At 58.7% G+C, this 19,488-nt stretch overlaps 1 protein-coding gene across 1 annotated transcript in view; it reads left to right on the top strand.

Moving 5' to 3' along the window:
* CELSR1 (cadherin EGF LAG seven-pass G-type receptor 1) overlaps positions 1 to 19,488 on the top strand; it is a gene marked incomplete at its 5' end in the record, with an annotated part of 137,268 nt that overhangs the window by 86,532 nt on the left and 31,248 nt on the right. The window contains 7 exon segments of the mRNA XM_049626733.1: positions 7,971 to 8,128; positions 9,163 to 9,326; positions 9,754 to 9,879; positions 11,457 to 11,623; positions 16,699 to 16,884; positions 17,924 to 18,037; positions 18,916 to 19,090. Coding sequence (XP_049482690.1) covers positions 7,971 to 8,128; positions 9,163 to 9,326; positions 9,754 to 9,879; positions 11,457 to 11,623; positions 16,699 to 16,884; positions 17,924 to 18,037; positions 18,916 to 19,090 — 1,090 coding nt within the window.

Raw genomic sequence — 19,488 nt, 5'->3', positions numbered from 1 at the left:
TTTGTCATCGGAGAAAAGACCAGCCTCCGAGCAGATCTGCACAAACTCCCTGGCTCCCAGAAAACCCGGGGGGGCCTGCTGGCCGAGCAGCGGGGGGACCTGCCCCCTGCCAGCAGGGACCGCAGCGGAGGCTCCCGGCCCCCTCATGGACCCCAAGAGCTTTTGTCTGGTGAAGGGTCGGGCTGGTGAGCGGCTGGCACCGTGCCCCGTGGATCTTTTCCAGAACAAAAGTCATCCCCACGGAGATCAGGGGCCCTCAGGAGATGCCGATTTGTATAGAGTGCCGGGCACGCAGGCCGCCTTCCAGCCTTTGGCTCCCACGTTCCCCCGCGTGTTGTGCGTCCGTCAGAAACGCACAGGGTTCCTTTTCTACCTGGGGCCACAATCGTGCGTCAACTGGAGTTGACCACCTGCCCGAGAAACAGAAGACTCTGGTGTGATGTTTTTTTTTTTAATGAAACTCCAAAGCGAGCAGCGGATTCTGATGTTTGTTGAAAATCTTTTCTTCTTAACGCTCCCCAAACAAGAGGAATCTGCTGGCACAGTCCAGCACGTTCTCGGAGAGCGAACAAAGGAAGGACCCCGGAGCTCTGGCCGCTCCGCGTTCAAGCCCTGGAGAAGAATCCGAGGCTTTCCCTGGAGATGCGTTCACGTGCAAGCTGTTGACTGCTCCTTTCTTCTTCAAAGGCGTGAAAAGAAGTTTGCTGTTTTTTTTAAAACCACAGGAAAATATACAGAAGCAAAAACACAGGGAGAACAGCCATCTGCGCGGTTTTCTGGCTTTTCCTCCCATCCTCGCCCAGCAGCGCGGCAGCCGCGAACTCTGCGTAGCGCCCCCTTTGCGCCCTGGGTGGTGCCACGGCCTTCGCGTTCATTGTGCGTTTCGTCCCACGAGGGAGGCGCTGTTTTCACCCCTGTTTCACAGAGGGGCCTGGCGGGCAAGGCGGCCAGGTGACTTTCCCCAGCGGGGTCAGGATGTGAACTCGTCGGGGGCTGTGGACGCTGCTGTCCCGTGTCCCCCGCCGGCCCCAGGCCCTCCCAGCTGGGCCTCACGTTGGGGCAGCCAGGCCAGCTCCAGATACCCTCTGCAGAGGGGTTCAGGTCCACTTCTCCGTTTTGTTCCCCAGTGACCCTAGAGCGGGTAGCTGGGAGCTTTGTGGCTCTCCGGGAGGAGCTGCCCGGCTCGGACTGGTACGTAATCCACACCAGGTCACTAGCAGGTGAGGGAGTCAGGAGCGCCTGCCCCCTCCTCAGCCTCACTGTGGGCAGGAACTTGGCGGCCAGGAAGTGACCTGCCTGATGTCCCATCAGGCGTGCAGGCAGCCATTTGCTGCCCGTACCCTGGTGGGGGGATGCTGTGTCCCCAGGAATAGGTTTCCGGCATCTTTACGGAAAAAAAGCCCAAAATGTCTGGCCTTTTTTGTCCTTAATATATAGATATATATTTTTAATTTTTTAATGTTTATTTTTGAGAGAGAGCATGAGCGGGGGAGGGGCAGAGAGAGGGAGACACAGAATCGGAAGCAGGCTTCAGCCTCCGAGATGTCGGCACAGAGCCCGACGCGGGGCTCGAACCCACAAACCGTGAGATGGTGACCTGAGCCGAAGTCGGATGCTCAACCGACTGAGCCACCCAGGCCCCCCTGTCTTTTTGTCCTTAATATTCAACTCAAGAAGTATATATTTTACAACTTAATTTTGGGAGAACTCGGAGTTTCGGCTGGCATTTTAGTCGACTTCTTAAAGCTGCTAAACAGGCCCCAGCCCCCCCCCCCCCATTGCCAGGGCAGATGAGGTGGAACAGGGGAGTGAGCCGTGGCTTCGGGGCTGCCTCCAGGCCCTGGGCTGCTCACACCGGCCCCACGAGGGGAGGCAGCCCAGTTGTCGGCAAACAAGCCATTTTGTCCTCGTGGAGACGCCGAGACGTGTGCTGAGGTCCCAAGACGCCTGGCCGGTTCTGCCACCTTGGGGAAGCTGGTCTAGTCAGTGTCGCTCTTGGGTTCCTCGCACGTTTCCGTGGCAGATCCGGGGCGCAGGTGAGTCCGCTCACTGTGCCTGACGTGGCCGCGCCCTGTCGTGGGATTCAGTACGAGTGGGCACGCGAGGTGACCGCAAGCGGCTGGAACGTCGGGGTGAAGCCGCCGGGTCCCTTAGCCTGTCCTTCCCACGTTCCCCCACTGCCCCTTTCCTGTGCACTGTTGCACGTGAATCCCCGTAGGCTGGTCAGCAGCACTGTCCTGGGGTCCACAGCTCCCGTGTGCAGGCCTGACCAGAGAGCAGGTGTCCTGGGAGGCGGTCCTGGCCCGCCTGGGGGGCAAGACCCAGTTCACACCCGCGTGTTACGGGCGGAGCTGAGGCTCGCAGTCTGGTGGTTGAGCGGAGTTCATGCAAAGCCCCGTGGGGAGGCTCCTTAGGAATTTGGTGTGGATCCTGGAAGCCTGGGCCGGTGGGGCTGTGTTCGGCAAGCCCTCCCGTCCGGTCTGAACCTCGCTGTGTTTGAGAAGCGACGGCGGGGTACGCGTCCGAGGCTGCGTTTTGACTTCTCGCGACGTTCCCACAGCCCAGCCGCGTGTGAATTCTCTGGTGCAAATTTCGGTTGGTCGTTTCTGACACAGAGTGGGAATCCACTCCGTTCCCAAGCCCGGCCGCTCCGGGTATCTGGTTTCGAGGAGCCCCCGCGCCGCCTTCCCCTGCAGCCCACGTTTGAAACCAAACCCCACTCGCCTCCCCGATGAGGAATTGTTTGCAGCGGGTTAAAAGGCTGTAGAAACGTGAGCGCTTTGTAAGGACCAGACGCTTTTGTACACGCAGGCAAATCTCCACCGGCGGCTCTAGAGCATCTGGAAGGAAGCGTGGGGGAGGGTCTGCACCCAGCGCAGAAAATAAATTGAAGGGAAAGGAAGAGGGACAGGACCCTAAGTGGTGACTTCGGATTGACTTATGAGAATCGGGAACCTGGATCCACACAGAGGTGCAGAGCCTTTTGGTTTCAGGTCCCGCCCAAAGCACACGGCGGCCCTATTGGTTTTTCTCAGTTGGCGGCAGGGGCGGGTACGATGGGGTCTGTGCTCGCGGGCCCCGATTCCACCTGCCCCGTGGCCGCCTGTGCACACGGAGCGCTACAGCCGTCCCCATCCGCAGGCCCTGCTGGCCGGCGTGTGTCTCCAGTTTGCCTGTTCTGCTCGGACCCTGAGCGTCCAGGCCTGGCTCCTACAGGCGTGGGGTCCTCCGGGCCTGGCCGGCCGCCCCGCCGGGCAAGCCGAGCCCGAGAAAGAGATGGGGGGGACGCCAGCCTTCGCCCGGCCTGTGTCCAGCCCCCTTGGCTGTGAGAATCATTGGCACGAGGTGTCTCTATTTCCCGGGTGTTTTACTTCTGTGCAAACGGGTGGCACACTTTTAACAATTCTTAGGAGTATCCGGGGCCGTTCGTTTTGTCTTGTTTCTCTTGTCCCTGTGCGCCCTTCTGCGCGCACAGAGTCTCGGTGCGCTCTCCTCTGACTGTGCCAGATCCCCGCGTCAGTGCCCCGAACGAGCGGCTCAGACTGCTTTGTCTTTTTCAAACGCGACAGGTGGACGCGCAGAAGTAAGCCTGGTGCTTCCACGGCCCTCCGAGTTCCTTCCCACCGGGGATTCCGTCGACGTGCCGGCCGCGCGGGAGGGGACGCGAGTTGTCTTCCCCGGGCGAGAACAGATGACCTGAGCCCAGATCAGATACACCTGCTGCTGTCTTTGTTCCGCTTCTCCGTCCTGCCCCGTCACGGCTGCCTGTGCGGTGACGTGCGCTCGGCCCACCCCGACCGAGCGCTTTCCCTCTGTCACTGCGTTTCCCTGCCGGTGACCGTCTCCGCAGGAAGGCCACGCGCTGTCATCCCCGCTTTAGACACAGAAATGGGGATGGCGCTTCCCAGACGTCGTCCAGGTAGAGAGTGGCCACGGGGGTCGAGGAGGGTGGAGGCCCGTCCAGAAAACTGGCCTTTTTTCTTGTTGAGATGAAACTCACATCACATAAAATGAACCGTTTTATTTTTTTGAAGTTTAGTTTTGAGAGAGAGAGGGAGACACAGAATCCGAAGCAGGCTCCGGGCTCCGAGCTGTCAGCACAGAGCCCGACGCGGGGCTCGAACTCACAAACCGTGAGATCGTGACCTGAGCCGAAGCCCGACACTCAACCGAATGGGCCACCCAGGCGCCCCCCCCAAAATGAACCGTTTTAAAGTGAACAACTCGGGGGGCGCCTGGGTGACTCAGTCGGTTGAGCGTCCGACTTCGGCTCAGGTCACCATCTCACGGTTTGTGGGTTCGAGCCCCACGTTGGGCTCTCTGCTCTCAGCACGGAGCCTGCTTCAGACCCTCTGTCCCCGTCTCTCTCTGCCCCTCTCCCCACTCATTTTCTGTCTCTCTCTCTCTCAAAATGAAATACACTTTAAAAAGTAAAATAAAGTAATAATAAAGTGAACAACTCCGTGGCACTCGGTGCATTCGCAACGTTGTGCAGCCCGCTGTCTCCGTCAAGATGGGAAATACCTTCAGCCCCCTGAAAGGAAACTCTGTACCCACCAGCGGTCTCTCCCACTTCCCCCCAGCCCCCGACCCCCCGTGCCTGCTTCCTGTCTATGGACTTGCCCCTGCTGGGCATCTCTTGGAAACGGAATCCTACAACAGGGGGCCTTGGTGGCTGCTTTCCCTCGGCATCATGTCCCGGAGGTTCATCCGGTCGGTGGCTGGTGTCAATTCTTTGTTCGTTTAAGGCTGAATCGAACTTCCGTGGAATGGAGAGGCCACGTTGTGATTATCCGTCCTTCTGTTGCCAGACGTTTGGGTCGTTTGTGCCTTTGTGCTCCCGTGAGCAGCATTACCGTGAACACCAGTGGGCGGGTTTTTGTCGGGGTCTCTGTTTTCAGTGTCTCGGGTCTGTCCCCAGCAGCGGGCATTGCCAGGTCCTTTAACCTCTGTGTGTAAGTCGTGTGTCTCAAGTCCCCTGCCGTACGGATTTCCTGTGCGATGGCCACTCCCCGTGCTCTCTTGGTGTTCTCCCGCCGGGGCTGACCGTGCGGTGGCTGTCGTCACGTGCGTTAAGCAGACTGGCGGGCGTGTTAGGTCGCTGTCCCTCATGCTGCGTGTTCTGGGGCAGCCTCGGGAGGGGCGGGATGGTGGGGTTCCCCCGGGCACTTCACTGTGTCTCCCCTGCTGGCCCTTTCAGTTCTTAATCTGAGAATGTGTGGTTCTGTGGCCGAAAGGGCCATCGCTTCTGACCTGACGGCCCCTGGGTCCGGGAGCAGGAATCGAGAAGCAGGTGTTGGACGATGTTTATTGGAGACTGTCTGTTCTCCTAAAAGTCGCACTTGCTGATTTGATGAAGTAACACCAGGTTTTGAAATCTCTCTTTTTTTTAAGCTGATTTATTTATTTTGAGAGAGAGAGAGAGAGAGAGAGAGAGAACAAGAAGGGAGGGGCAGAGAGAGAGGGAGACACACGATCCCAAGCAGACTCCACGCTCAGCACAGACCCCAACGTGGGGCTTGATCCTATAAACCGTGAGATCATGATCCGAGCTGAGATCAAGAGTCAGACGCTCAACCGACTGAGCCCCACCAGGCGCCCCTGAAGCCCGTCGTAAGGGTGGGCTGCTCTAAATACCAAGGTTGATTTTTGCAGGAGGTGGAGGGGGGAGTCTTTGCCTCGTTTTCCCGCCCATCCTGCGTGGATCCTGGAGCTCTGAGCCGGTTTGCGGTTTTGCAAACAGGAGCTCTGCCTCATTAGAGCTTTGCAAGTGTAAATGCCATTTTCCACTTCTCCAGAGAAGTCTCCCGCCCATCCCCCCAAAATGCAGATTATATGTTAAAGATAACTCAGGGCCACACAGCCTGGGGACGGTTCTTCCCCAGGGATGGCAGCTAACACTTAAGCGTCCTATAATAGGCACTTGTGCCTGTTTTCCAAAGCGGGCTGCTGTAACAGAGCGAGCAAGCAGATTATTTTTTATACTCATCTGACTTGAATAACCAAAAGCGAAATCTTTAAGGATGGAGCTTATCAGGTCTCATGATCATCAACTGGTGTAAAAGAAACTGAAGAAGCTTATCCAGGAGCTAGGATACCGGGTGGCATTGGATTTACCGAAGAAGGCTTTCCAGGAGACTCGTGTGTCTCATTTAATGTCATTCTTGATGTCACTATAACATAGTGAGGACAGGTATTCTAATATTTGTATTTCTTAAAGACAGGGAAACTGAGGTTCAGTGACAGGCCTTGTGCAGTCAGATGGTTGGCCAAGAGGGAGTGGTAGGCTTCCCCGGCATCACCATGTACAGTGGTGCAGGCTGTGCACTGCCCAACTTGGGACGGGGTTGGGGGGGAGCACCACCAGGGTGAACAGGGCACCCCCTGGCATCACACGGTGTGGCCACCTGGCTGAACTCCTGTTACCAGCAGCTTCTTTGTCCTGCCTTCTGGTCCAGTGTCCCCCATCGAATGAATGCTTCTTTATTCCTCTGAAAACCTGAAGATTTCTTTTGGCATCCACTGTGTCGTTGTTATTTTCCTATTAAGAGGTACGGAGGTGATTTAGTTAACCCTCTATTATGTTTACAGCTCTTCGTTTCCAATACTGTTGTAAAGAAATACAAGTTTGTATCGTCTTCTAAACACAAGCGGATCCCAGAACTCTCAAGTGGGGACACTGGGCCTGTTGGTTTTGGGGGTGATGGGAAGGATTGCTGGGGGCTGGAGAAGGCGTGTGTCTGTGGGGAGGAGGGAGCCGTGTGCCGACTGGGAGGCCTGGTGGCGCTACGCGGACCACCAGCCACCCATCTGTCTGCGGGTTGGACAGATGGGGAAGGTTGCCTGGCCCAGCCCGTACCAGCCCTCTGGCCACCTGCTGTATTTCTGGAACTTTGAGACCGCACAGTCACGTTGTCAGGCTCCCGGCCTGGCGCTGGAAGGATGTCCGAGGGCTGTCTGGATGGACGTGCTCAGTGTCCTTGAGGGACAGGCCAGGAGACCGGTGGGGGACGCCCGGGGACAGGGGCGGGGCCGGCTGGGTGTTACTGTCACTGGACACTAACCATAGCTTCCTTGAGAAGGGAACCTGCTTCTTCCAGAAGTGAGCCGGTTACCCGCCAAGTCACTGATTCCAGAGGAATTCTTGTAACCAGCCCTGGGTGGGGAGACTGTGTGTGAGGCCCACAGGGACGGCCGAGGGGGGAGGCTTAGGAGGCAAGTGGGGCTTGGCCTCGGGGCTTGAAGGGTGGTTGACTTCGGGGCCAGTAAAGGGCATGGGAGGGTCACTCTGGGACGAGGAGAGGCCCCTGGGCCCAGGAGTGACCGGGAGCACCCGGGGGTCCACGCTCCAGGAACATGGAGGGGTGAGCAGGAGCCCGCTCGGGAGGCGTGTGGCCGAGGCGTCCCAGGGCTTTGGCTCTGGCTCTGGCTCCTGTAGCAAAATACCACAAACTAGGTGGCTTAGGAAAACACAGTAATGGAGGCCAGAAGGCCGCGGTCACCGTGTCCGTAGGGCCCAGCTCTGTCAGCGGGCACCAGGGGAGGGTCCCAGATCCCGGTGGTGCTGGGGAGCCCCTGTGCTCCTTGGCCTGCAGACACAGCACTCTGTCTCTGCCTCCGTTGCCACATGGCGTCTCCCCGTGTGTCTGTCTCTGGGCCTGCCTTATAAGGTCACCGGTCACATCGGATCAGGGTCCCCCCTGCTGTGGTGTGACCCTGTTTAGCTAATTACACCTGCAGACCGTTCATTTCCAAATAAGAGCACATTCAGAAGCTCTGGGAAGGACGTGAATTTCAGGGGTCCCCAGTACAGCCGCTTTGGGGGAACTAATTTAAAACAAGGCCGTCCACACGTGGCCTGGCCACGTCCTCATCCCCTGCAGACGGGAGGCATGTGCTGGCGCTGGTGAGCCCACCGCGGGCGCTTGAAGGGGACACACTCATGCCTTCTGTGCTTTCTGTTCTCACAGCCCAACATCGGCCGCCTGGGCCTGCCCCACGGGCCATCTGGAGAGAAGGTGGCCGTGGTGACCGTGGACGACTGTGACACGGCCGTGGCTGTGCGCTTTGGCGGCCTCGTCGGGAACTACAGCTGTGCTGCCCAGGGCACACAGAGCGGCTCCAAGAAGTGAGCATCCCCGGGGCTTGGCGGGGGAGGCCCAGGCAGTCACCCCCTGTGACGGCTGCCTCCAGCAGGGTCGTCCAGGGCGGGACCCTGAGGCAGGGCACCGGGGGCCCCAGCGGCCTGGCAGCCCCCGTCCAGGCTGGAGTCAGATTCCCTCCCCTTGTTTGGGGCACCTTCCCTCTGACACGTTAGAACCTTCTAGAATAAGTCCTCTCATCAGTTCTGCTGAAGTAATGGCCAGACCAACCCCGAACGGCCTGGCTTGTGACGGCTGGCTTGATGACCCCAGAGACTGTGGGATCCCTGGCCTCGATCCACCAGGCACGGGTCCCTGCGGTCCGGTGTTGGGTCAGTAAACCTCCCTCTGGTACGTCCCGGAGGTTTTCTGTGGATCATCCTAACTCGGAAGCCCAGACAGCCCTAAGGCCAGTTTTGTGATGCCGGCCCCACCAGCCTGAGCTTTGCTCCTTCCTAATTGCGTCGTGGTGGAGTATTCAAGAAGCTTTCGGCGTCCACAGTTGGAGGACCCGATCCGTGCTGGGCATGGGGAATGAAATATGCCTGTTTCCCCCCACCCCACCCAGCTGTGCCCATTGTACCGAGAAGAAAGCTGTCGCCTGGAGACGTTAGACCCCTTGCCCAAGGCCACCCCGCTGCTCACGTGGAACCAGGGCTCTCGTGTGCTGTGACCTCTTTAAGGTCATCAGAGCCTGGGGGGAGGGGTAGTGCCACGATTTGGCATTGACTCGTGCCTGCTGGGCTGCGTGTTTGGCTTCGACTGGCCCAGGCAGTGGGTGGGACTCCCGTTTGCCCGGCTCTGATGCAGGTTTGAGGAGTCTGAGGCACAGAGAGACGTGAAAGCCAGTGGTGGCCCCAGAACCGGGACCTGCCGTGTGTGGTCTGACCTGTGGGCTGCCCGCCTCCCCTGTTCCCCGTTCAGTTACGGACGTTCAAGTTGATGGGTGTGTCTGGCGGCCACCGGGATGTTACGGCAGCTTCAGGGCCCCTGACGCTGCCTCTCACCTTTGCCCCCGCAGGTCCCTGGATCTGACCGGCCCTCTGCTCCTGGGAGGCGTCCCCAACCTGCCCGAAGACTTCCCCGTGCACAACCGGCAGTTTGTGGGCTGCATGCGGAACCTGTCCGTGGACGGGAAGAACGTGGACATGGCCAGCTTCATTGCCAACAACGGCACCAGGGCAGGTGCGAATGACCGCTGGGGCGCACGGCTGGGCGTTGGTGGCCTCCTCCACGTCCTGGGCAGTGACTTCTTCCTAGAGCTGACCACACCTGTGTGCAGCTAGCGGTGGGCCGGTAGGAGGGGGGCCCGGGCGTTTGGGGTGCCTGTGACACCGCCGGGCTGGGCAGGGCACTCGGTCCCCCGGTCTTGAGCATGTCACCAGGTGACCCGACGTCCCTGGACACGGGCAGGGCTTCCTGTACCATTCCGGGTCTGACCATCGGACTGCCACCACAGGGTCCCGGCCTGTCCGCCTCCCCTTGGGGCTGCTCCTCACCGGGCTGCTTTCGCACCGCGGGGTTGGCGTCGGGGGCAGTGACTGGTCCCCCCGAGGCACGATCCCTTCACGTCTCCCGCTCTGAGACCGTACCGCGTGCCCTGTGTCCTCAGGCTGTGACGCTCAGAGGAACTTCTGTGATCGGACCTGGTGTCAGAACGGGGGCACGTGCGTGAGCAGGTGGAACACGTATGTGTGTGAGTGCCCGCTGCGGTTCGGCGGGAAGAACTGTGAGCAAGGTAAGGGCCTGGCATCCGTGCCTGCCCGACCTCGGGGCCTCAGACGCATCGCTGTCGGGTGACGGGGCTCACGCGGGCTGGCACGGCCAGGGCCGCAGCCTCCGATGGCGTGTGTGTCCCCAGGCCTGGGCCCGGCGGGGAGAGAGGGTGGGGACGGGGGAGCGGGGGGGGGGGGGGCCCGGCCGCCGGTGGGACACACGCCCACACCTAGAGTTCCTGTTATGGAGGCCGTGGGGCCCGGCCGGCCGTGGCTGTGCCAGAGTGAACAGATGCCAGCGTTGGATTTGTAAGAGCAGGAAACAGACGGGCCGGGGCTCGTGAGGCTGTGGTCCCCCAGAGGCAGCCGCCAGCTGGCGTGCCCTGTGCTGTTGGCGGGTGCGCCCCACCTGGGGGACGTTCCTCTGTGTGACAGCCGGGGTCTGGAGGACACGGGGCGGCTGGCTGGCACTCCGTTTGTGCAAGGGTAACACACTGGATGGGGTGTTGATCCACCTCCGTGGTCCCCCCCCAAACATCTGGAGCCCTCGGCTGGCCAGCGGCCTTTCCACCTCTGTGCCCACAACCAGGAAGAGAGAAACAGTGGCCCGCATGCCTGGGCATCGGAGCCCCCCCCCAGACACAGATGAGGGCTGGTTAGGCTACAGGGTCGGGGTGTTTCTTCGGGAACACGTGCGTGGTATTCATCGCAGGCTCACACCGTCCCACCCTGAGACCACCCTCCCCACAGCCCCGCCCCCGCCCCACCCCATCGGCTCCCCACACAGCCCCGCCCCCGCCCCGTGGGCTCCCCCCACAGCCCCGCCCCACCCCATAGGCTCCCCACACAGCCCTGCCCCGTGGGCTCCCCACACAGCCCCACCCTGTGGGCTCCCCACACAGCCCCGCCCCCGCCCAGTCAGCTCCCCACACAGCCCCGCCCCCACCCCTTCGTCTCCCCACATAGCCCCGCCCTGTGGGTTCCCCGCACAGCCCCGCCCCTGCCCCGTCGGCTCCCCACCCAGTCGGTGTCACGTGGGGCAGGGAGGTTGGGATCACCGCGCCCCCCAGCACCCCATCTGCGGAGCCCAAGGATTCTGAGCCACGACATCCAGCCCGAGAGCCCCCCCATCATGCCCTGACCAGGGCTGGGAACCCCCAAGCCCCAGCCTCACTCCCCGGGAAAGTGGCGCATGCCCTACCGGGTGGGCTTCTGTAAGCCGCTGGCTCCTGTGCTCGGAGACCTAGAGATGGACGCCCGAGACTGGCCTTAGTTTTCGTTTGGTTGGTTCGTTTATTTTTGAGATAGAGTGTGAGCAGGGGAGGGGCAGGGAGAGAGGGAGAGAGGAGAGCGCTGACAGCTGAGAGCCCGACGCGGGGCTCGAACCCACGAACCGTGAGAGCACCACCTGAGCCGGAGGTGGGCGTTCAGCTGACCCAGCCACCCAGGTGCCCCTGAGACTGGCCTTTGTATTGCAGCGAAAAAGGCCCAGAAATTTTTCCCTCCCCTCTCCCGGGAGCCCGTCCTGCCCCCCCTGCAGCCGGCAACGGTTCTCAGAGGCTCGTCTGATACCTGGGGCCCCGCGTTTCTGTGTCCGCAGTCATGCCTCACCCCCAGCGCTTCAGCGGGGAGAGCGTCGTGTCCTGGAGCGACCTGGACATCACCATCTCCGTGCCCTGGTACCTGGGGCTCATGTTCCGGACCAGGAAGGAGGACGGCGTGCTGATGGCGGCCACCGCAGGCATGGCCTCCAGGCTGCGTCTCCAGGTGAGGGGGGACCATGTCCCACCCGGGCGAGCTGAGTGGGGCAGCCAGAGCCACCCAGGCAGCACCCCCCCCCCCCCCCGCCGCCCAGGAAGCACAGGCTTCCCGCGCACACAGGCAGGGAACCTCACCCCTGCGCCGCCTCCCTCCAGGGAACCTCACCCCTGCGCCGCCTCCCTCTGCCCGCACCGGCCCGGTGGGGTCCCCAGAGTGAGGAAGAAAGGAAACACGAGCCTGCTTTCCCAGCCAGCCGCACAATCCCGCCATTCATGCCAGGGAAGAGCGCAGGGAATCCGGTGTGCAGCCACGATTCCCCCTGGGGGGATTGATTCCAGCACTTTCTTTTCTTCCATTATTCCTGAGACGGGGGGGCGGGGCGCACGGGCCGGCTGGACCCAGCAGCCCAGCTCCTCAGCTGCGAAACTCAGCCAAGGCGTGTTGTAGACAGCGGCTGTGGCCTGCGGGCATTTCGGAACAAGAGGGGGCGCAAGCTGCACCTCCGGGCAGAGATGGGGGGCCCGGGGCTGGGGTGCCGCGTGCAGGTCTGCGCCCCGCGCTCTGCCGGGGCTTTCCTCGAAGTCCCGAACGCTGAGTCTCCTCCCGCGTGTGCTCTCTTTACCTTTTTGCAATTTACTGTGTTGTCTATTTTAAATGTCAGATAAGCAGAGTTCCTAAAAACCTTTTATTTTCACTTTTTTTAATGTTTATGCATTTCTGAAAGAGGGAGAGGACACAAGCGGGTAAGGACCGGACAGAGAGAGGGGGAGACACAGAATCTGAAGCAGGTTCCAGGCTCTGAGCTGTCAGCACAGAGCCCGACGTGGGGCTCGAACCCACGAACCGTGAGATCATGACCTGAGCTGAGGTCGGACACTTAGCCGACTGAACCACCCAGGTGCCCCTCCTAAAAACCTTTAAGAAATGGTTTAAACACACCGTATTCGTTAATCTCTGTGCCACAAAGAGCTCTCCCTGCATTTTCCCTGCTCCACAGAGATTTCACTTGGAAAAACAAGGAAAGTTATTGCCGTTTGTGGAAGTCACCCAGCGACCCTGTCAGGCTGCCTTTGTGCCTCTGGCCCAGTGTCCTGGTGGCCGGAGGGAGGGGCTCTCACCCTCGACGCCAGCCTGCGGTTTTGCGATATTCGAGGGCCCAGGAGACCCTGCCACCCGGGGAGCCTGGGTACGGGCCTGCTCTCTCTGGGCTCCTGGTGCCTTCTGTCTACAGTGACGGGGGGAACGGGAGGGGAGGTTCTTGAGTAAACCCTCCACCTCCGAGCCCCTCGGCCAGGGGGCCACACCCAGGGATTGTCCCTCTTAGAAAGTCCACTTTCTGACCCTTCTCAGAGCTGATCTGCCTCCTGATGCAGCAGCGGCATGTGGGACCTGTTCCTCGCCACTGCCCTGGGCCCTGGGGACTGGTCCTTCCGCCCAGTGAGGAGTGGCCTTAGTTCCCAGACAGAGCAGGCTGTGCTGCGGTCAGAAGGTCAGACGTGAGATGGACCCCACGGAGCGTCCACTCCAATCTCTTTTTGCTCAGCAGAGGCCTAGAGACTCTGGGCTCTGGGCCCCGTGGTTCCCTTGTGCCCCGGGCTCTGTAGTGCCCACAGGACCCCCTCCCATCGCCCCTGTGGGCTATCCACCTGGAAGCACTTGGAAATGGCAGGGGCAGTGGGTGGGGACACAGGCACTGTCCAGCGCCCCCTGCGGGCTCTGTGTCGGAGGTCAGTGTGGGCAGGACCTCGAGGGCTCCCAGTGGACAGGCAGGCCCCAGACTCGCCCACGGATCAGTGAGGACAGGGTGCCAGGGGGCCACGACTAACCCTGTCCGGGTAGGGGGGCTGGGGGCTCAGAGCCCGGATGGAAGCCTCTCTGTCTTCCACCTGCCCGGCTCACCTGCGTCACTGCTCAGCGGCATTTCCAGCGCGGACCCATTCGGGGGTGCTGAAGGGGGTACCTCTGTGCATCCGATAATTTAGCTGTCGCTGTTTCTCCTTAGTAACTCATGACTTCATAGGTTTCCAGGCAGTCCCAGAAGCTAGGTCCGGGCCAGAACTTGGCAAGCACACTTTTGCCTCAGGATGGCATTTTTCTCTGCGGTTATCTCACTGTGGAACAAATTAAATTGGCTCTTTCGATTCAGGTGATGAATTGGAACTTGTAGGTTGTCCTTTGGCAGCGGGGTCTCCGTAGGAAAGAAGTATGCTTTCAGGAGGAACAACACTGAAAGCCACAGACTCCCGTATTGTTTAATTACGTTATGGGTAGCTAATCCAAAAATTTAGTTTTTGTTTTTGGTTTTTTTTTGGCCAGGGACTGTGGCCAGCCCCTCCCTGTGGAAGGCTGGGTGGTAAGAGTGGTGGCCTTGGGGGGAGTCCTCCAGACCTCAGTGGCCACCCAGAAGGGCGCTCCAGGGCCCGAAGGCCGGTCAGCTGGGCGTTACTGGAATGTTCTGGGTTATTGCCATGTGGTGTGTTTGAACACAGGCCTCCTGCAGACCCTGTAAGCTCTGTGGGGCAGCCGCGTAGGTGTTCCTGGCCTCCGCGGCAGGCCAGACAAGCTACGTAGTCATCCTGCAGCCCAAACAATTTGGGTAATTGCACTCAGGCGCCCTCGCTTCGCCTGCATTGTCAAGGGAGATAACCTGGCCATTGTTGAATGCTGCCCCTCTTAAATCCGGCGACAGACCTGAGGTGGTGAGCAGTTACTGTGCATGGGCCTGGAATTCATTCTGTTGCCTTTGTCTGTAGACATATGTCATTTTTATTGTTGATCCACTGGCCTCAGGGTTTTGTTGCAAGGAAAGAGCATAGCCAGGGAGATTAAGGACATTGACTTAAACTTCTGTGGACAAATGGAGACAAAGCCGAAAAAGGTAAAAAAGTCTTTATTTCACTCTCGATTAAGACCCAAAACCAAAAGGGGCGCCTGGGTGGCCCAGTCGGTTGCGCGTCCAACTTCGGCTCAGGTCACGACCTCACGGTTTGTGAGTTCGAGCCCCGCATCGGGCTCTGTGCTGACAGCCCAGAGCCTGGAGCCTACTTCGGATTCTGTGTCTCCCTCTCTCTTTGCCCCTCCCTTGCTTGCACTCTCTTTCTTTCTCTCAAAAATAAATAAACATTTAAAAAACATGAAAGGAAAATAAACATTAGAAATTTTTTTAAAAAGACTAAAAACCAATATACGTTATTGGTTGCATAATCTTGGTAATCACTTAAAAACATTTTCTGTTTTCCATTATGATTTCTTCTTCGATCCTTGGGTATTTAGAAGTATGTTTCTGGATTAGCAAACAGGTGGCGTATTCTAGTAAATCATTTTGTTGTTGATTTTTGCATAGTTGCAGGTCAGGGAAGGCATGCTGTGTGATTTCAGACCTTTGAAACGTGTAGAGACCTGCTTCGCAGCCCAGCATTTCATCGTTTCTTTGTGTATGTCCCACCTATGCCTTGAAAGAATGTGTGTTCTATAGCTGTGTTCTGTAGTGTCCTATATACATCAAGTGAGTGAAGTTTGTTAATTGTGGCATTCAGACTTTCTATGTCATTGTTGATTTTTGTGTCTGCTCAGTTGCTGAAAGAAGTGAGTTTTAAAAGTTTGCAACCCTCATTATGGATGTCTCTCTTGTTCCTGTTAGTTCTGTCAAGTTTTGCTTTATACATTTTGAGGCTGTGTTGTTAGGTGCATACAAATTTAGAATTGCTTTATTTTCCTGGACAAGTGACTGTGTCATACTATGAAAATTGCCTTATGTCTAGAATTTTTTGTTTGCCTTCATGTCGACTTTGTCTCCCTTTGTCTCACTCTACTTTGTCTCACATTAATGGAGCTACACCAGGTTTCTTTTGGTTGGTGTTTGTGTGATGTGTCTTTTTCTAGCCTTTACTTTCAACATTTCTGAATCCTTATATTTTATGTTTGTCTCTTTTAAGCAGTGCATTCGTAGTTGTTTTTTTTTTTGTAACCTATTCTCTTACTTGAAGCGGTCTTTAAACACGAGTATCTTAGGTTAGTTGCAGTGCTATTTTCCCATCTCCTTACATGTCTTTCAACATGGTAGCTTCAATCTTGTCTCCCGAAGTGTAACATTTACCTGCAAAAGTAAGAGTCTCATGGTCACCTGAATCTGTCTCCTTGAAAGTTCTGTGATTCCTCAAGTCTGTCCTCGAGTCTGTGTCTGATGATTCTATTTGATGGATCCATCCGGGGCGGCGGGGGCAGGGGTGGTCTGTTTCCATCCATTCTTTCTTGTGTCTCTTAGTTTTCACACACACTGTCTTATCTCCCTGGGTATGTGGTTATTTTTGATCGAGTGCCGAACATCATATTGAAAACACAGATAATTTGATGCCAGAATGGTGGTGTGGTTGTCCCTCGTGTTTGCTTCCGACGGGTACCCCCACATACCTTGGGCGGGTTCCGAATCCCAGGTTCTGTCATCCTAGCCCCAGGGGCATGGAAAGCTTTGCTCCTCTTTTAGGCTCAGCTGACAACCATCAGCGGAAGGAAACCCTGAGCTCCTTTCTGCAGATTTCCATTTTCTACCTGGTCGTGGCTCTGTAACCCAGCCTTGAGTCACTCAGTACTGCATCTTGTGTTTCTAGGTGTTCTCAGGAAGAGGGTTGGTCCATGAGGGGAAACGAGATCTTGGCGTTAAAGATATTTTCTTAAAACAGGAATGTCTTAGGCCAGTTATTTTGTCTATGGCTTTTTTTTTTTTTTTTTTGGTACGTATATATAAATGTGGTGGCTTGAATCCCATCTCAAAAAGTGGAACATCTGCCTCCACAAATAAGAGCCCAGTAATCATCAGAGTCTGTGACTGTTCCCAGTAATTAAGCCCCACGCGAGTTATCTTACCTGCCCTCTGTCCACATTTGACACTTCTTGCCACAGAAAAAGGCATAGGATCTTGAAGAGTGTTACGGGCAACAAGAAATTACACTTGGCCTACTTTTTAGGTTTATCTGTGGCCCAGTGCCCTGTTTGCACGGCTCTGTTACGTAAGTGACTGCAGAGTATTTTCTGTTCTGCTGTCGTCACATCAGTTGGTAGGTCTGGCTCTCCCTGTCCTACAGATCCTGAACAACCACGTCCAGTTCGAGGTGTCCCACGGCCCCTCGGACGTGGCATCCATGAGGTTGTCCAGGTCACGCGTGACTGACGGGGCGTGGCACCACCTGTTGATAGAACTGAAGAGCGCCAAGGAAGGCAAAGACATCAAGTACCTGGCGGTCATGACCCTGGATTACGGGATGGACCAGGTGAGTTGGCACCCGTGCCCTCTTTGGAACAGGCACCTTCGCCGGGCCTACGGAGAACCGAGTGACCCCTCCACGTGCCAGGACGTGCCGGAGCCCCGGAGGATTTTGGGGCACACGTTCGGGCCCCCCTGAGTTTGGGTCTCACATCCTGCCTTACGCTGCGGTCACCAGTGTCTGTACCTCCTCCCCCCTGCCAGATGGCCAGCTCCTGGACTCAGGAACTGGACTCCGTCCGTCTGTTATCCCATCGTGGTGCCGTCGGCACCCGCGGCAGTGGTCTCTTTCAGCAGAGCTGACCAGAGTAACGACTGCGGCTTGGTGCTGTGCCTCTGGGGCACACAGATAAATAACACACGGGTCCTCGCCCTCAGGGTGGGTGGCGCGTGAAGGTGGGTGAGCAGATGAGCCCGGGTGAGCAGAGGGGGCAAGCGATGGGCGAGTGGCATTCAGAGCATTCTTGGTGAACCGCACTGGATTTCTACTGGTGGCGGCTGGTAACGAGAGGCCCTTTTTCTGGGACGTCCGCCCACTTCAGGGGCTGCTTGTGAGTTTTGTGCCCTCGAGGTCTAGGCGCATCTCCCACCTGGCTCTGAGGATAAACAACTGTTCTGTTCCACCTGCAGCCTTGCAGGGCCTGAGGGTCCAGCAGCGACGTTCTTAGATGCCTGCCGTCCCGCTCGTACTTTCCATTCGCTGCCGTCTTCTAGTTCACCAGCATTTTCCTGCAGTGGCTCATCAGCGGTGCCCCTTGTGGAGGGGGGAGGGTTGCCCCTGTCCCCCCGGCTGGCCATCTTGGCTGGGCCGGGCGGGGAGGACGTGTATCCTGTGACCCGGTCCCCACTCCTGCCTGTCACACACAGACGGCTGCGTTCTCTCCTGAGAAGGCCGAGCCCGGCTCGCCCCTCTGTTTGGAGGCCCACGTGTCCTCGGGCTGTGGGGAGCTTGCCCAAGTGACCGCGTCGTCAGCCTCTGGGCATGTTCCTCCCAGAAGATGTTTCCGGAATGTGGATGTAGCCCCCCCCCCCCCCCCCCGCCACAGGACACGGTGCAGATCGGGAACCAGCTTCCGGGGTTGAAGATGAGAAGCATCGTCGTGGGCGGCGTGTCCGAGGATAAGGTCTCCGTGCACCGCGGTTTCCGGGGCTGCATACAGGTACGGCAGAGCCGTGGCGCCCGCCCCCCCGTGGGCAGCTCGGGGCCCTTGGTCCGCCCGCTGCCTTTCAGTGAATGAGTCATTCGTCTGATAGCCGACCCAAGCTTAACAGTCCCGCTTCCAGCTTAGACCCGTCCTCCCCGTGGTCCCCTCCGGCCCTCCCCCCGCATCCCCATCACCGCATCACCGTCCGCCACTGCGGCTTTGCCTTCACGTCCTGTGTGGCACGTGCCCCCGCTGCCTCCCCCGGGCCCCCCACCCCAGGCCCACCTGAACCTGCTCATCCCCCGGAGCAGGTGTCCTAGCAGCAGCCGGAGTGACCTGTCAATCGAGTAGCTCTGCTCGCGTGCCCCTGGCCTCCCGCTGCAGGAAATGAACTCCCGACCTGCCTCCCCTTCACGGCCCCCACCCTCCTCGGTGACCGGGCAGTGCCCTCTCTGGGCGCCAACCCCCCCCCCCCCCCCCCCCCAAAGCGCCGTCCCGCAGCGTGGAACTCGCCGTGTGCGTCCCCACCGCGGTGATGTGCGGGCCGCCCCGCTACCCGGATGCCCCCGGCTCCCACGAGACGCCACCTTCGGCGGCGGCCGCGCTCTCCCGCCGCCCGCATTCGCTTTTCCTTCAGGACAGCAGCCACGGAACTGTCGGAACGCGGACTCGCTCTGACTCCGTTTCCGGGCGGCTGGTCTACCCACCTGGCGCTCACGCCTGCCGTGGTTCCACCTCCCTGCCCCCCACGCAGGTCCCAGCTCTGTGCATACGTGAAGGGTTGCTTTTTGACGACCAAGAGAACTTGGGGCCCTCTTACCCCCTGGTTACTTTGGGGGGTTCCCCCCACCCCAAGACACGGGGCTGAATCCGGCTGCCCCTCTTTAACTCAGGGGGTGAGAATGGGCGAGACGTCCACCAACATCGCCACGCTCAACATGAACGACGCCCTCAAGGTCAGGGTGAAGGACGGCTGTGACGTGGAGGACCCCTGCTCCTCCAGCCCCTGTCCCCCGCACAGCCGCTGCCGCGACGCCTGGGACGCCTACTCCTGCGTCTGTGATAAAGGTGGGAGCCCCGCCCACACCCCCCGGCACCCTGCAGCCCCTGAGCAGAGGGCCGCGCTTTGGCCTCGAAAACACACGGAGGAGAGCGGCCTTGGAGCAGCCCCGACCCGTGCGGGTCTGCGGGGGGCGGAGCCTTGTCACTAAGGAGTGCGCCCTCGCTCTCTTTGTTTATATTTACTTATTTTTGTATTCGCTTTAAATGTTTACCTCTGAGAGAGAGAGAGAGGGAGACTGCGAGTAGGGGCAGAGAGAGAGGGAGACACAGAATCCGAAGCAGGCTCGGGGCTCCGAGCCGTCAGCATAGAGCCCGACGCGGGACTCGAACCCACAAATCGTGAGATTGTGACCTGAGCCCAAGTCAGATGGTCAACCGACAGCCTCCAGGCACCCCTCTTTTAA

The sequence above is a fragment of the Panthera uncia genome, chromosome B4, assembly GCF_023721935.1.
Source record: "Panthera uncia isolate 11264 chromosome B4, Puncia_PCG_1.0, whole genome shotgun sequence".
Taxonomy (NCBI): domain Eukaryota; kingdom Metazoa; phylum Chordata; class Mammalia; order Carnivora; family Felidae; genus Panthera; species Panthera uncia.
The sequence above is the reverse complement of the archived record's forward strand: the minus strand, read 5'-3'. Positions and strand labels throughout refer to the sequence as shown.